The sequence below is a fragment of the Pleurodeles waltl genome, chromosome 2_2, assembly GCF_031143425.1.
Source record: "Pleurodeles waltl isolate 20211129_DDA chromosome 2_2, aPleWal1.hap1.20221129, whole genome shotgun sequence".
NCBI lineage: Eukaryota > Metazoa > Chordata > Amphibia > Caudata > Salamandridae > Pleurodeles > Pleurodeles waltl.
Genome location: NC_090439.1, coordinates 708,899,827 through 708,918,259, shown reverse-complemented (window position 1 = coordinate 708,918,259; position 18,433 = coordinate 708,899,827). Strand labels below are relative to the sequence as shown.

General features: G+C 45.0%; 1 protein-coding gene across 1 annotated transcript in view; it reads right to left on the bottom strand.

Moving 5' to 3' along the window:
• DNAJC5B (DnaJ heat shock protein family (Hsp40) member C5 beta) overlaps window positions 1-18,433 on the bottom strand; it is a 244,606-nt gene that overhangs the window by 32,298 nt on the left and 193,875 nt on the right. The window contains exon 3 of the mRNA XM_069218903.1: window positions 17,205-17,379. Within this exon, the coding sequence (XP_069075004.1) occupies window positions 17,205-17,379 (175 nt within the window). The remainder of the gene's footprint in view (window positions 1-17,204; window positions 17,380-18,433) is intronic.

The following is an 18,433-nucleotide window of genomic DNA, read 5'->3' as shown; positions in this document are numbered from 1 at the left end:
ATGAAGGAGTACTTTGTGCCCCAATAGAGAGCACCTCTCATAATGGCCAACACTCACCTATTTAATTTATCTGCTGGAACAGTGGGGGGCTGAAGGGGTAGAGGGAGGGGAATATGGGTAAAAATGAGGAATCTCATTTATATTGACTGTGTGTTGATGCTATATTATTTCTTTTATGTTTCATGCTTTTGTCTTTTGCCATAGCTACAATGAAAAGATTTATATAAAAAAATAATACACTAGTACAGTTGGATCATCCCTCGAGGTGAACCCCTCCCTGAATAGCCTGGATGAAGAACAAACACCAATTGAGTGAAGAGTGGTCAAAAACCATCTTATCATAGCTGTCAATACTTAGTAGATTTTCAAGTACAGAGACAATAAAAACAGGTTAAAGCAGCATCAAGGCCCACATGTATGAAGCATTTTGCACGTGGCAGATGGCAAATCGTGCCGATTGTGACGTGCAGAATGCAATTTGGGATGTACAGACCCATTTTTGCGATTTGGTAAACTTACAGAATCGCAAAAATGTTTTGCGAGTTGCAATTAGGAAGGGGTGTTCCCTTCCTAATTGCGAGTTGCAGTCCCATGTATGATTGTTTTGTGACCGCGAATGCGGTCGCAAAACAATCGCAGTTAGCACCAGTTTCAAACTGGTGCTAACCCATACGCAAACGGGAAGCGGTCCCCATGGAACCCCTTCCCCTTTGTGAATGGCAGCAAAAACATTTTTTCAGGGCAGGTAGAGGTCCTATGGACAACTGCCTGCTCTGAAAAAATGAAAAGAAAACTTTTCATTTTTTGTTTTTGAAATGCATCTCCTTTTTCCTTTAAGGAAAACAGGCTGCATTTAAAAAAAAACTGCTTTATTTAAAAGCAGTCACAGACATGGTGGTCTTCTGTCTCCAGCAGGCCACCATCCCTGTGAGGGCAGCCATTCCCAAGGGGGTCACAAATTGCAACCTACCTCAAGAAAATTCATGAGGTAGGTCATTTGCGACACCCTTGGGAATCGCAAACAGTGTAATTGACACTGTTGAACATGAGATTTTGCGACTCGCAATTTGCGAGTCGCAAAACCTATATTTCGTACATCTGGCCCTAAATTCCTCCTATTGCATGCTTTAAAAAAGAACATATACTGGCAAATTGTTTGGGGTACTCCAACCTTTGAAGGTACTCCGTGGCTTCAAAGAACTTTGAATGATAAAACAAAATGTAACAGTTTTTGACACATCAAAGTAATGGACATGTCACAGTTCTTGACACATCAAAGTGCCCCAGTGGAAAGACACCTTGGGCAGAGCCCCATACAATAGACCTTAAAGACTCATTTGCTACTCACAGATTGTGTCTTTTTGTTTTGCTTAGAGATTTTACCTGGGCCCTATCCTGCTTGGACAACTTTTCGGGATCATAAAAAGTTGTACCTCCTCCAGATCTGACAAAGCAGCCTGCACGTAGCTGATTCAGGGGATATTCAGCAACAAGAGAGGGGCTAGCTTAATGGAATCCTCCACAAAGCAGTTTGCGCAACCCTATAACCATGTATGCATTGACACACTTTGAGCACATCCTGGGTTTTATCTTTAAGGCCTCGTGCAATTGCTGTGAGGCCTTTCTACATGCCTAGTCAACCCATCTAAATCCTTCTGGCCTTAGTCTACTAGGTTTCAATAGCAGACTACTCACCACTAAGCCTAGTTCGGCGAAGTGGGTAGACACGTCCTAAAAACACTCAGGGGACTTGACACAGGCAAGAACCACAGGGTGATGATCAGAACAGATATTTTCTAAGAGAGTGACTGTATTCAAGTTTCTCCGAACTAAACGCTACCCTTTCATTTTACTTTTCAAGAACTGAGAGGTAAGGGTCCTCAGGCCACCCTCCAGCCTGGGGATACATAGTTTCAAGTTTAGGGGGTTACAATCACTGTGAGAACTTTCATCAATACTGGCCCCTATGACGCGAACAGAAAGCTCCTTGTTTATTAAAAGGTAATCAATCACAGGGAAGCGCTCCCCCCCTCAAAAGTCACTGTAGTGGAATAGAGTGCATCATATAGTTCAGTAACATTCTGAAGATTAAACAGTTTAATAAATTAATAAGGGGCCTGAACCGCCCATCCCTAGGGTATCGGTCACTCCCACTGCTAGAATTATCAAACATAAATAGAGCATTCTACAGTTGAGTAAATCCTAGTTTTACATTGAAATCACCCTCTATATTAAATTAAAACCATTGAGGCAGGGAGAGAGTTGATCCTCATGACCTAGTATGAAGTTTGACAGCACTGTAAGGTTGGCAATGAGGTCTAGATCAAAGTAACCATTATAAAAATTAACTAAAATAATGCTCACCCCATTTGACCATATGGGTAAAAAAGCTTGGTTTAAAAGGTTGTCAGAGAGAATAGGCATGATGGGGCAATCCAGGGTGCCTCTGAACCATGATGCTAACCCTGCTGTGGCCCTGCCAGTGGCACAGCAAACTGGAGGGGGCAGAGTAAGAGTAATAGCTATCCAAGACAAACTCCTCGATCTACCAGATCTCTTGAAAAAGGATAATGTCAAACTTACGTATGTAGCTCTCTCAGTCATCACAAGCCAATTTACTGGCAAAGACCCACCACATTTCAAAAAATGATATTCATACCCTGCTGCTGGGCCCTAACACCAAGTGGAATATGCTAATTTAATGACATGGCAAACTCTCTGCACTTATGGACATTGATCGGTTCCAGAAGAGGTGAGATGGTAGAAGAGAACCTGGGAGGCGTGGGGGTATCAGATCTTGTCCAGGCACTTTTCCTTAACACCTGGGGAAAAGGGGTGGCTTGGACAGCCCTAGTAGCCTCGCTGGACTGATTTATAGGGGACTGTTCCCTCTCCTCAGGTGAGGGCTGCAATGGCCTAAAACCTCAGGCGGGGCAAGGTGAAACAGAACTAGGGGGCTTCTGCACTGTATTTTTAGAATACACAGAACTACTTTCCTTTTATACATGGCTCAGGATTGCCATTGCAGAGCCTGTGTGTGCAGTTTTAACTTGCCATGTTTGCTTAGAAAAATAAAACTCTTGTCAGGCTCAAACCTTCCATTTCAATATACATAACTCGCCAGTACGGTAAGCCCTGGACAGTCCATGGGCAGGGTGTACAGTATTTAAAAGGTTTGACATGTAATTTTTAGTTTTACATGTTCTGGTAGTGAAACACCCTTAAATTCATTTTTCTCTACTGCAAGGCCTATCTCTCCTATAGGATAACACTGGACTTGTAATATTACATATTATAAGTATAATTTCCAAGTGGGAAGAGATAACTGATTCATATTTGTGTCTCTGGTATCCTAATGTAAAATCCTAACTTATGATGAAGTCAAATTTTAAATCACAATTTTGAAAATGCTACCTTTAGAGAGTTGGCATTTTTTGCCTTATCCATTTGGTGCCTGCAGCTTGTCTCTAGACTTGTGACTGGGAATATTCTGCAGTTGGGCTTTGTGTATGACTCCTAGCCAGTGACATGTATTGGGAGCTTAGGTATGACTTGATAGGTCATCACTGGTAGGAGGGTAGGAAGGAGCTGGGCCTAGCCTCATTTACACTTAAATTGGTTGTGTCCTGTCCCCACGCCAAGGGTTTAACACTGAATTGTCACCTCAGCCAGCTTGAAGCCAGGGCAGGAGAGGTAGAGAATCCTATGCACTTCTAAGACACTGTCTAGAAGCTTCTCATACCTTCCAGAACCAGGACACCACCACTTCAGAACTCATCTGAAACTATGGATACTCTCCCAGGAAGAAGGACTGCTGTGCTGTTACAAGCACTGCCACTCTGCTGGACTGCTGCTCTGCAGGAACTACTGCCCTGCTGTACTGATTTGCTGCCCTCTTGACTGGGGAAGAAGAACTGGACCTGCAAGTCCATCTTGAACTTAGGACCTGAATGTGACTCAAATGGCCAGTTTGTGGGCCTCCTGGTCTGAGACTCAGGGAGATAACAGGCTCCTCCAAGAGTTCCAGGACATGTCTTCAGTGAGTACCTCACCCCAATGTGGTGTCTCTCAGGTCCTGGACCCTGGGTGTGGCTCACAGGCTCTTAGAATCAAGCTTTTGGGACCATTCTCACCAGAACTACATTGTTCGCAAGAAAAATTGGAATGAGCCACTGCCAGCCCACCTCTTCACACAGCAAGCATCAATCGCCATGGAGGACCTCAAATGCAAGGCTCCAGCCTGCCCATCTGTGCCGCCCAGCCTTCTCCTTGCTCCAGGCTGACCAGCAATGCTCTCTTTGCTCCCTGTCGACCTCTCCAACGCAAATGGGACTCTTGGCCCAAAACTTGAGAAGGTAAAACTTCTGCAGGACTAATTTTGGACTGTATCTGACCCACATTCCATTGCTTCTGGCCTGAACTTTCAACTTTGACCCTGTCCGGCGTCACCATATGGCCATGGTTGGTGCTCTGTGCTTTTAAATGCTATAATGCAGTTTACTCTTTAAAAAATCTTAGCGCTGGTTCTACTCATTGGATTCTTATCATTTTAATCTTGTTTTATTAATTAAATGTTGCTCTATTATTCTTACCTAGTGTGGGATCTGTTTGTGTGATGTTTTCATTGTTTTACTGTTTGACGTGTTGCACAAATACTTTACACATTTCCTCTAAGTTAAGCTTGACTGCTCTGAGCCAAGCTACTAGGGGGTTGGGCATAGGTTAATTTTGGCTTTGCTTGTGCCTTACTCTGACTAGGATTGTGGCTGCTGCTTGACCAGGGCTCAGGCCCCAGTCAACCAATGTACATTTTGAAAGTTACCTTTTCTGTGCCTAAATCCTCTGAAGGCTGATTTGCATTATCATTTAGCTGCAGCACTCTGAGTGCTCAAGCCTTGAATGAGGGGCAAAAACAAATCCCGAAGCAGAGACAAAAGCCTGGGTTTGGCGATGTGTTTCCAGCAGGATGACCATTTGGGCAGTGCCCGGGACCTTCATGAATGTCACATGAGCCTCCACTGTCACAAGCAGATGTCATAGGGCAATTGGACAGACCTCTTCTTTTGTTACCCCAGTCATACAGGCACAAATCCCAGTTGTGAGGAAGCTGCCTTCAGAAATAGTTCAAAGTGACCACAGAGGAGGAGTTGCTCACTTCCCTGGAAATGTATCTGGCATGGGCACACAGACTATGCATAAGGGGAGAAAACCTTCACCATCTTGGATTTAGACAGAGAGGGGCACTGTTGGAATGTTTCTAGTACGACACAAGGGAAATGATACAAACATGGCTATGATAACCCCTAGGAACGTCTACTCCATTATTTAAGAAAGAGCCAGGAGTCATCCCCACCCACAGGCTCCTTCCAGGCATAAATGTGGTTTCCCCAGTGCCCTCCTGAGAACACTACTGGACCTGAGGAAGCTCAGAAGAGAACAAAACCTAGTGTCTGAGACACACGAGGAGCCCTGAAGGATTGGACCCACTCCCTCTTGTACGCAGGGCAAAGCAATGGGGTCCAGGGGTCATAAGGATCATCTCCTGTTCAAGCTACAGGGACACAACAAGCTACAAAAGGCATTTCCTGAAGATTCCCAGCTGACCAGTTCTAGCTGGACCTGACCTGGGCCCTGCTTTGGCATCTGCTGGAGTGAGTCATGACTCCCAAGTGCTGTGCCCGAGGTCTTGGAATTCTTGGCTTTGTCTGGCTGAACGTCTTCTACCACCCCTGAAAAGGTGGGATGAAGTAACAGTTTGGCTCCAGAGACCTGCAGAGGATCGAGACAACCCTACCGAGCTGATCTGACCAAGGTGTGTTGCCATTGGACTGAAGTTACAGGTCTCGACCTGCTGGAGCTTTTATGTGATGGCAAATCCTCTGCAGCTGAATCTCCTGGAGTTGGTATCTGAGCTTGAGGGGCCCGCTTCGGCTACAGCCTGCACTCTTGACCCGCTGGAAGAACTCAAGCTCCAAAAATTACTGACTAATTGGAAAAGAAGAAGTTTTCACTGGGCAAAGGCTCTCAAATTACTAGGCCAGTGAGGAACAGTCGTTGGGTGCAAAATTAGAATTTCTCCTGTTCTGAGATTTCTCAGCAAAAACCAGCAGCTTCACTGGGACCTTGTTCTATTGCTGTCTGACCTCATGGAACCCACTTGTGCAGAAGCTTGCTGTCTTGCCCCGCAAAAGACTTTTGACTTCCATTTTTTAGACTAAGGGTCTGATATAGAGTTCGACGAATGGATTACTCCATCACAACCGTGACAGATATTCCATTCACCGTATTACAAGTGCATTATATCCAGTGGTACTTGTAATACAGCAGAAAGGATATCTGTGAAGTTTCTGATGGAGTAACATGTCCAATGAACTCTAAATCAGGCCCTAAGTCCCAAGGTGATTCTTCCTGCTGGATTGAACCTGTTCACTGTATCCAACCCATGCTCCATCGCGGTCGGCCTCAAATCCCGCCTAGGTCCCGGTCTACCATGACCAGTTGACTGTAGTTGCAGCTTAACACTTTTTGGTGCTAGTTTTACATAAAACTTTAAAGTCATATTTCTGGCTCCCTTAATTGATATTTTTTTGTTTTGGTGTCATTTTATTTATTAGCTTATTTTCCTTTTTTCTAATTCGGTCTATTATTTTTATTGTGTTGTGTTTTGTTTTTATCAATGATTTTGTGCTGCTTAAATTCTAAAATAAGCCTGCCTGCTCTATCTGCTCTGTGACATAGCTACCAGGGAGTTGAGCTGAAGTTAATTTAGTTACTTTAGTAGTTTACACTGACAAGGATTGTGTTTGTTTGTTTATCAATTCCCCTGTAACGAATAACTGAAATTCTTACAATAAATATATTAGAAATATACTTTTAGTAACATCAAAAATTCTTGGCTTCTGCCAGACCTAAAAGTATGACTTACTGTAAAAGAATAAATGAACAAAGCCCCTGCATGTTTCAGAATAAGCATTTTTTCAAGGAACTTCATACAACAAAGAGAGCAGTTAGGCTGAGCTTTAAGTTTATCTAGAAATGCTGTCTTAGAAATAGGGTCTATAGTTGGCAGTCGGTTTGCACCCTGTCCAAGTAAGGACCCCTACTCTCGTCAGGATAAGGGAGATACCCAGCTCAGTTAACCCCTGCTCACCCCCTTGGTAGCTTAGCACACTCAGTCAGGCTTATCTCAGAAGCAATGTGTAAAGCATTTGCACATAACACATTAATACAGTGAAAACACTACAAAAGAACACCTCACCAGTTTTATAAAATAGCTTTATTTATCTGTGTCAAACAAGACCAAAACAAGAAAAATCGAACATACAGTAATAAAGATATAAATTTAGCAAGCATTACTTAAAAAATACAGTTCCTTGAAGTCAATAGCTCCGTCTGGGGCTATCATGGCATTGTGAACAACAAATCCAACAGTTCAGTCCAGCCATGGCATTGAGGGCCAGCTACTGTGTCACGAAGACCTGCAAACAGTACCTTGGAAATGTAGTGCATTGTGATCCTCGTGATGAGATCTGGAGTGTGGAATCCTTGGCATTGGCAAGCAACAGCTGGCATTGGTTCCGGAGGTCGGTGCAGGGATTGTTAGACCCTTGTAGTCACATGTGTTGCAGATCGAACTCCGAGCTGATGACGAAGTCAGGAATGCTGGCGTTGATGGCGTCGGGCTGGGGTGCGAAGCGGCACAATGCAATGTGGAGTGCCTACAGGCCACGGTGCAGACAGTGGATCGGTGACCGCATCCTGCAGCATTGGTGAGATCAATGCTGAAGTGTGATGCGGGGCGACATGTGGTGTCTCCAGGTCACGGTGCAGACAGTGGCGGTGTTGTTGCTGGAGCGCGGTTGTCGGTAGGCCCAAGGTGCCAGTACGACTCCGGCAGGCTCTGTGCAGCGCCCACGGGTCGCAGTGCAGACAGGGGCATCTGTTGACGATGCTGGAGTTGATGGCACTGGTGTTGGTATACAGTGTGAGATGGGGTGGTACTCCATGTACTTCACGAGCGGTGTCCTTAAGCCACAGTGCAGACAGTCTGTGTCAGCTTAGAGCAGCAGCATCAGGGATACCAAGGCTGCAGTGTGAGCAAGGAGCTGCAGAGTGTGGGGCCCATGGCTCACGGTGCAAGGAGTGACTCAGTGACAGTGTCTGGTGGCATCGTCAGTGAGACCGGGTTTGCGGTGCGAAGCAGGGCACGGCTCCATGCAACGTTGTCAGGCAACGGTGCAGGCAGCGGCGTCGTTGACGGCATTGTGGTGGTTTTTCTTCTGTTGCAGCACAAAACACACAGTTCCTAGTGCTGTAGGTAGATGAAACTAAAGTTGTTGATTTCCCTGAGATTCCCAACACAAGGCCAGCTCTACTTCAAGCCCTTGGAGAAACTTCACAAACAGGATACAAAGCAAAGTCCAGTCTTTGTCCTCTTTATGGCAGAAGCAGCAACTGCAGGCCAACCCAGCAAAGCACACACACAGCAAAGGGGCACTTCTCCAGCTGTTCAGCTTTTCTCCTTGGCAGAGGTTCCTCTTGAGCCAAAAGTGTTCTAAAATTCTGGGTTTTTTGGATCCACTACTACAAGATCCTGCCTTGCACAGGCCTGGCCCCAGAAGTACTCCAGGGGATCAGTGACTGCATTGTGTGAGGACAGGTGTAGGAAAATACCCTCTTTTTGGCATGGTTACCCCTACTCTTTGCCTGATGTCAGTGTGTTTTGACTATTTTCACTGGAATCCTGCTAACCAGGACCCCAGTGATAGAGCGTTCTTCCTCTAGATTTAGTTGCCTAGGACTTTGTACACCCCACATTTGGCATACTGGTGCCCTCATATAAGTCCCTAGTATATGGTACTTAGGTACCTGGGGCATTGGGACACCAGGGGCCTCCATGGGCTGCAGCATGTATTGTGCCACCCATGGGAGCTCATGCAAAATGTGTATGCAGGCCTGCCATTGCAGCCTGCATGAAAAGATGCATGCACTCTTTTACTACAGGCCAGTGCATCAGATCACTGTAAGTCACCCCTATGGTAGGCCCTCCAAGCCCAGAGGGCAGGGTACATGTACCTATGTTTGAGGGAACTCCTGCATGAGCAGAGGTGCCCCTACAAACTCCAGCTCCATTACACTGGACTTTGTAAGTGCAGGGAAGCTATTTCATCTGTGTACTGGAAGCAGGTCACTACCTGTGTCCAGCTATATAATGGTAACTCCAAACCTAGGCATGTTTGGTATCAAACATGTCAGAATCATACCCCAATACTGTTGCCAGTTGTATATTCCATGCACTCTGGGGGGCTCCTTAGAGGACCCTCAGCATTGCTCCTACCAGTCTTCTGAGGTTTTCCGGGCAGCCCACGCTGCTGCCACCCCTCAGACAGGTTTCTGCCCTCCTGCTGCTTGACCAGCTCAGGTAGAGTAAGGCAGAACAAAGGATTTCCTGTGACAGAGGGTGGTATCACCCTCTTCCTTGGAAATAGGTGTTACATGACTTGGGAGAGTTAGTCCTCCCCAAGCACCGATATTCTTTGAAGAGCATATTTCGTGCCCTCCTCGCACAAATCAGTTTGCACCACTCAAAGGACCCCCGGTCCATGCTTTGACAAGAAACTGGACAAAGGAAAGGGGAGTGACCACTCCCCTGTCCATCACCACCCTATGGGTGGTGCCCAGGGCTCCTTCTGGTGGCCACTTGATTCTGTCATCTTGAATCTAAGGTGGACAGAGACCCCTTCGAGCATCTGAGTGGCCAGGTCAGGTAGGTGATGACAGGGCCCCCTCCTGTTAGGTGTACACCCTGCTAGCTGACCAATCCCCCCTTCCTGGGCTATTTAGGGTCTCCCTCTATGGTGGGTCCTCAGATTCAACGTGCAAGATTCCAGCAGGACTCCCCTGCATCGTTTACTTCATCTTATGGTCACTGGGACTGCAACTGGACCCTCCAAGAACTGACAATCTGCAACTACTGCGACAACTCCACTCTGCAACACTGTTTCTCCCCGGCTTCTTCCAGTGACTGAAACATTTCCCTGGCTGTGCATCTTCTGAGGGTGTCGAGTCTCCAGCCTGCACAAGAAGTAAGAAGGAATCTCCCTTGGAGTGAAGGAGTCATTCCCCTGCATCCTCAGGCACCAACTGCAATGACAACTGGCTGGTGAATCTTCTCTCCTCCGGAGCTGCGTAGATCCTGCATCACAGGTGGTGGTCTGGAGAGGTTCCCTTTGGTCCTCTCTACAAGCTATCCAACTTGGAAGACGGTAAACCCCAGTCACTCCTTGCAGGACAATACCCCTGTGCACAGTGACTCTTGCAGCTACCAAGACTTGTTTGTTCCTTCTCCAAAGGATTTTCAGGCTTCATGTAACCCCTGCCTCCAGCATGCCTTCCTGCAAAGCACAGTCTCCTGCCTGCTGCTCCAATTACGTGGGACTACTCTTCAGGTGTGCTGAGTTTGATGCCTGTGCCTGCTGCCAGTGGGTTGCCTGTGGGGCTGCCTCCTCTCCTTGTAACTCCCTCAGCTGCTGAGCATCACCTCAGACTCCCCTGCTTGGGTCAAGTTCCCTGGAACTTGCTGGTCCTCTTCAGCCTTGCAAACCTTCTTCTCTGTCTCTTTCATTTGCCAAGGCTTGTTGGTGGTTTTCCAGCACCACTGACTGACTGCATCTCGATCGCCAATGTAATACATTACTTGCATCACCTCTGGGACTCCTCTTCAGCTCGTGTGCTGTACTGCTGACCTTCTTTGTCCACCATTGTCCTTGTCCTGCATCCACAGCAGGGTGGATGGTGGCTCCTGCCACAACCGGACACTCCATAATGAACTGGAATTGGTCCCCTTTCTTTGCAGGTCCTCTTCTGTCAGGATCCACCTTTGGGTTCTTCCAGTCTTGGTTGGGTCTTGCATATACCTTTTCCAAAGCCCTCCTGTTGGTTTTGGGGAAAACCAAGTACTTACCTCTTCTGTCCTGGTCGTTGGGGGGCACTCTGGTACTCACCTCTTGTGGCTCCTGGTTCCTCCAGCTCCCTTCTACTGATTTCACTTCCTTGGGTGGGGGACTGCCTTACACATTCCAAATTTTTAGTATATGGTTTGCCCATCCCCTTGGGCTCTCACTATGTACTATTGCTTTTACCGGTCCTTTTTGCTTTCTATGCTACGTGTGTTTACTTACCTACAGTTATGGGACTGCCTATCCAGTATTCTAGTATTTGTGTTACTATGAAAAGTACCTTTATTTTTGTAACACAGTGTGGTTCTTTCATGTGTGAGAATGCTGTGTGACTACAGTGGTATTGCATAAGCTTTGGATGTCTCCAAGATAAGTCTTGGCTGCTCATCCACAACTATCTCTAGAGAGCCCTGGCTTCCTAGACACTGCATACATTTCACTAATAGTTGATACCTGGATGTGGTATAAGGTGATAACACTATAGGTTCAACCACACACCAGGCCAGCGTCCTACAACAGGCACAGACCTTTCACGTGCAGGTGTCAGCTCCTCCCTCCCCACTCTAGACCAGGAAACTCCTCAGGATATGCAGGACACACCTCAGATCCAAATGTGTCACTGTCTAGAGGGAATTCACAAACAGCCCAACTGTCAGTCTGAACCAGATGTGGATTCCACAGGAAGGCAAAGGCACAGCATGGTTAAGCAAGAAAATGCCCACTTTCTAAAAGTGTCATTTTCAAACAGACAATCTAAAATTCAACTGAACCAAAATATGTACTTTTAAATTGTGAGTTTACAGACCCCAAACTCCACATCTCTATCTGCTCTCAAAGGGAGACTGCACTTAAAAGATATTTAAAGGCAGTCCCCATGTTAACCTATGGGAGAGATAGGCCTTGCAATAATGAAAAATGAATTCAGCAGTATTTCACTATTAGGATATGTAAACATACCAGTACATGTTCTACCTTTTAAATACACTGCTCCCTGCCCATGCGGCTACATGGGGCCTACCCTAGAGTTGACTTACATGTACAAAAAGGGAAGGTTTTGGCCTGGCAATACACTTGCCAGGTTGAATTGACAATGAACAACTGCACACACAGGCACTGAAGTGGCAGTTCTGAGGCATGTTTACAGGGCCACTCATGTTGGTGACACAATCAGTGCTGCAAGCCCAATAGTAGAATTTGATTTACAGGCCCTGGGCACACATAGTGAACTTTACTAGGGACTCATCAGTAAATCAAACATGCCAATCATGTATAAAACAATCACCAATACAATTTACACACAAGGCACTTGCACTTTAACACTGGTCAGCAGTGCTAAAGTGCACAGAGACAATAAACCAGCCGAAACAGAGTCCAGCATACCATGAAAAAGGAGGTCAGAAGGCAAAAAGACAGTGGAAAACACACCAAAAGATGCCAGGACTAACACGCTGCATCACATAATCAAGTGGGGAGTCCAAACAACATCATGCATTTGGGGCTACAAATTTTTTATTCATACGAATACTGGATGTGATTAGTGAGCACGTTTGATGTCTACATTAAACTGATGCTTGGCTCGTCGACTTCTTAAGCTCATGTAATATTAAAAGGAAGTGTAATATTGCAACTAGTGGTACTGTAGCCTGCCAGGAGGCAACTTCCAGAAACCTAGGGCCTTATTTAAAGCTGAATGTAATGGAATGATAAATGTAATAGAAAATTCTCAAATTTCTTGAGGGAATGCTAAATCCAATTAGGAATCAACTAGTTCAGTGTACTCCAGAAAAGGCATTATTGTGGAGAGCATTCAGCAAATGGATTCTGATACCACTTTAGCACACTGGACTTTCCGTTATCAGAGAACTTTAAATGAGGCACTACACAGCTCATTTAATCATTGGTGGCTTGGAGGTAGAGTCGCCATTTAGATGTGACAGCTATAACACCATTTAGCCATGACATGCTGCAACAGCATGGATGACAGCAAGCCTAACATGCCACGCTGGCATGCTTAAAGGTGCTTAGTTATGTAATTTCTGAAGACAGAGCCCAAAGTGAGGGCTCATTTCCGTGACGCTCCTAACAAACGTCTCTGTAGTGGGTTGGGGCGTCCTTAATTGGGGAGCCCTTCTGACACCATTACTTGGTGCAAGTTGAACCATTAGAGTGTTCTCGATGGCAGAGACAGTGGCATCTCTGCATGCTGGAACGTTGTCACTCATCACCTTCCATGTGGGGTGGTGATATTGAGAGGGGCATATAGCACATCCTCCATTTTGTTATACATATTCCATTGCTACGCACCCCGAAACAATATTCTTAGTCATCTTTTAGGCTGGCGAGACACCACATTGCGCTCCTGGTCTTCATAACAGTGACAGCCAAGTGGAAACCCCTGGCAGAGGGATTCTATGCTATGGGTGCTTGTTTTTCCCCATTGGAGTGATTCGGGGTTCCAATAAAACTGTACAATTACATCAAACATGGGCACTGATGCCACACATTAAAATACTAAGAAAATATGCCATCTCGGGCAGTCAGGCATGCCCTGAGCCGAGGCCCTTCAGAAGGAACATCAGCTGCTTTACTTCTATAAATTGTTCCCCGTGGAGTTCTCATGGCTACTGGCCTCCTTGGACTTCCAGAGTGTGCACCCAGCAGCTCCTCTCGCCTATAAACACTATAAACAAACAGATAAGACCAGAAAAAACAACATCTCAAATTGCTACGGGGCCAGGGCCTTATGTTCATAATTTCCTTCCTGAGGTAGGGTAAGATCTCTACATTATTGTGACCAAATATGCTGTTCAATTCAAGGTGGCCTCCAGCAAACCCAGTAGCTCAAACATTGCTCTCCTCTCCAAAGTGAGTTGCAGACTACAGGCCTCAGTGACCACGAGCAGACACTCTACTGACTGCTGTAGCTTCAGATGCCATCCCTCCAGCAGGGTCTGGGAATGGTGTTCAATGCACCATTCATGCTACTCAAAGATGTGCTCTGTCACATAGACATCAACAGGTTTGTCTTGCTATTGCAGACACACGCTTTTCCTGCTCACCCTGAAACAGCCACAGGACTGCACCCGACTTCTCAGTGGGGCTGGGGAATACAGTGGTGCAAATGCCACCTTCGTTACCCAGGACGCTAGGCACCATACTACCTAAAACTTACCTCCAGTGTTTGTACCAATAAGATGCAGATTTTGTATCATTGTTATTGTGTTTACCTGCTACTATGTTCTGCTGATACAGATATTATGTTTACACACTACTATGCTCTGACTATTTAAATTCAATGTGTTATTTTTCTGAAGATGATAAATGATGAAAAAATGTATTCACTTTAATAGTAGATTTAGTGGAAAACTTTAGGATTATTTGTATTTACTACGTATTTTTTTTTAGGGCATGATGCTCAAATTCTTGACTTTCGAAAACATTGTACATATCGTCTGCCACTATTTCCCAATCTATTGATAATAAATTTAGTGAGCTCAGAAAGATGAAAAACTGAATTATCAGTTCCAGGATTCCAACATGCAACTTAAAGTTTGCAACCAGCTTGTAGCGAGCACTTGGCTTACTTGGCCTCCATGTTGGCAGCAAGACTAAAGATTCATATTTCCCTATTTATAAGGAGAATAGACACATTGAGGAGATCCTGGATAACATCAGTGAAAGCAACAAGGAGCTCTTTAGTGAATTCTTGCTGCTAACTAGACTGTAAGTGGAGAATAGACTTGGGAAAATAGAATAAGGCTCCCATTTTGACCCCTACTCCCCTGATCTTAAATTAATGGCAGCAAAGTAGCGCCTCTACTCACTCCTATGTTTGACACTTCTCTTTCTGAGAGTATAGTCCATTCAAACTGGAAAAAGGCTACTATCCAACCTGTGCTTAAGACGCCCAACTTGGTTCCGTCTCAGTGGCAAATGTTTGCCCCATTTCACTACTTCCTCTGCCAACTAAGATCCTGGAAAAAACGGTGAATCTTCAGTTGGCCAAATTCCTAGAATACAACCAATTACTTGACGATACACTGTCATGATACAGAGCAAGTAATAGCACTGAATCAGCACAACTACCAGTAATACTGTAGAGCTCAGAACAATCCTAGACCAGCGAGGCACGGCCACCCTGGCAGTACTGGATCTCTCTGCAGCCTTTGACATTGTCTCTCATCAGTACTGGATCTCTCTGCAGCCTTTGACATTGTCTCTCATCAGTACTGGATCTTTCTGCAGCCTTTGACATTGTCTCTCATCAGTACTGGATCTCTCTGCAGCCTTTGATATTGTCTCTCATCAGACAATGCTGGACAGACTGCTGGACTTCAGCATAGCGGGCAGTCTCTGTAGATGTTTTAGGTCCTTTCTAGAAAACAGAACTCAAAGGAGAGTCCGTCCTCCTTTTGTGTCATCTGCTTTTGCCTGTTGTTTTGTGGTACCACAAGATTTATCACGCAGACTCCTAACATATATATGGCACCTTTGGCTAAGGTCGTCAGATCGCATGGGCTGTGTTTGATGTCCTATGCGGATGACCCCCAAATAGTTTTATATATATATCCCAGGACGCATCCTGAAGTATTTGACTGAATGCAGCACAATCACCTTAAACTAAATGTTGAAAAAACGTCAGCTTTGCTGTTTGGCAAACATACAACAGGATGGTTTCCATTGTAGTGGCCAGACCAATTGGGGCAAATGCCAACAACCACAGAGTGTGCCAGAAATCTTGGGGTCTTTGTCGGCAATCCATTGATTTTTACCACCCAAATTAACAAGACGGTCCTACCTGTTTTGGAATTTTGCATGTGTTACATTAAATCTTCGCAATGTTGCCCACTATTTCTAGGAAGGATGTAGTTCAGCCTTGATTGCTTCTAGACTGGACTATGACAGTGCCATGTACCTTAGCCTGCTTTAATTTATTTTACAGTGGTTTCAGATTGTCACCTGGAAAGCTCTTCATTGGCTTCCAGTTTGGGAAAGAGTAAAGTTCAAAATTCTGTGTTTTGCACACAGAATGCAGCTCTGTTCCCCACAATATTAGTTGTAAAATTCATATGCATACTTTGAGGAGATGCCTCCATTTGGCTAACAAGTTTCTAGTAATCATACTTAAAACGAGACGTGCTATATATTGTGACAGATCTTTCTCCTTCATGGGATGGTCTCTCTGGAATGCGCTCCCTTGGCTCGGAGATGAGTTTACAATCATTTGCCATTTTGGAAACAGCTGAAGCCTTGCCTCTTCTCAAACAATGATCTTATCACACTGTTCAATCCCCTAGTTACTGTCTGGGTTTAGCGCTGGGACACCCGTGGATAGCTGTGATCTTTATAAATCTTGTATTCGTTCAATAGTTCATTCATTCAATCATGTATTCATTCATTCCATCAATTAATGCAGGCTAAATCTTCACCTTGAAAGATTTTGTGACTTCTTCTCGTTTCTATCATATTAGAACATTGGAATGCTGGGGGCTCCATTGGAGACAATGGAGTGCTGCGTGCTTTTACAGGCCGGTAAAAGCCCGCAGCGCCAACATTCCAATGTTCGCTTTGTTCACAGCAACAGCTGTGAACAAAGCCTCACGGAGCCTGAGGGGATTTTAATCCCCTCGGGCTCCGCGAACATTTTTTTTTTAATAGAACATTCTGCCCTGTGTGGCAGAATATTCTAATAGCCTTAGAACACGCCGTAGCGGGCTCTACCGGCTATTAAAGTCCCTCTCCCTTGTTAACGCGGGGAGCGGGCCTTTAATAGCCGGTAGAGCCCGCTACGGCGGGTTCTAAGGCTATATTAATACATTATATGCCATTTTATGCTTTGACACAGGTAAGGGTTCATACCAAGACGCTTCTAAAAAGGCCTTTTTTTGGGGAAAGCATAACTATGAACATTTAGGGCCTTAGTCACAAAGACAAACTTACACTTCTATGTAGGTTTTCGATTGTTTGCTATTCACAAAGGTATTTTACTAGTAGTTTTTTTATGACTGCCGAGTCTGCACACACAGAAAGATAGGGCTGCCCTGTCTTTTTATGTGCGGAGACTCAGCAGTCGAAAAGATACTACTTCCAAAATACCTTTGTGAACAGCAAACAACCATAAACTTACACAAAAGTGTAAGTCCACCTTTGTGAATCTGACAATTAATGACCGCCCACTTCACTTTCAGGTAATACTGAGGCGCTTCTTGCAACTATGATCCAAAACGTATGTAGGTTGTACTGCACCTATGTCCATGTCTGTCTTGATCTGCTCCTCAAGGTCCTCGGGAGACTCGTAGTACTCATAGTCTTCTCCACCCGGTGACTTGGGTTTACACTTTCCACAGCAGCAGTTGCAGCAGCAGCACAAACAGCAGCAGAAATAGCAACCTGTCAGCAGGCCACAGATTGCAAATAGGCCCTAGAAGAGGAAATAGCAAAAATTCCATCAACAAATACAGGAGTGGCCAGATCTATTAATAAGCTATTGGGTCTACACGATGTAGCACGTAGTACTGATAACTAAAATTATTCACATAAAATTGTTTTTATTGTTTGTATTTTAGATATTTGAGACATCATCAACTTAATTCTAATGATAAAAATAAATTAATACTTTTTGTTAAGCAATTGATTGTTCAATAAAATATCAAATGAACTGATATTTTTATATATGGAAGTAACAAGCATGTTCTACATTATTCAAAAACACAGATTTCAAAGTGTGCATGTTAACGTCCTAAATACAACTAAGGGTAAAAGTAAGTGCGTGTGTGCACAAGCATGCACGTGTGTGTGTAACCTACTGCAGCAAAATATGTGACTACCAATTATTTAAATCAAGTAACATGCACCTTAGCATGACCTTTTAAACAGGTCTTCTCGGAATTAGCCACTGCTCCCTTGGAATCTAAGAGACGCCCCTCCAGGCTCAAAACGGGGTGTGGCAGCCAAAAGGGAGCAAGTGACCTCCAGGAAGCCGTACAGCGTGGACATGCCAATGCTTAACGTCAGCCAGACTAAATATTGCATTCTCCTTCAATAGCCGAGTACTATTTGGTGCATTCAGTGGCATTTGTTCAGTAGTCACAGTACTGATCCTAGCCAAGTGCGCGCCTGTCACCTCAGGGCACTTCCTTGATCACACGATTGAACACAGACTCAATGTGTATTACATAGGATTTCTCCTTTTTCTTCCACCGCATGCTTTCATGCCAGAGGCTTATTCCACATTGCAACCATACTTAGCAAACACATTTAGTGGAGTTGTATACTTCATGGGCAAAATCACCAACAATGTACTTTTGGGCCAGATGTATCAAAGTGTTTTGCGGTCGCAAACGGCCCTCATTTTGGTATGTAACAAATCCAATTTGCAATTCGGTAACTTGTTACCAAATCGCAAAATGGATTTGCGACTACATACCATTCGGTATTAGGAAGGGGCGTGTCAAGGGCGTCCCTTCCTAAAACCG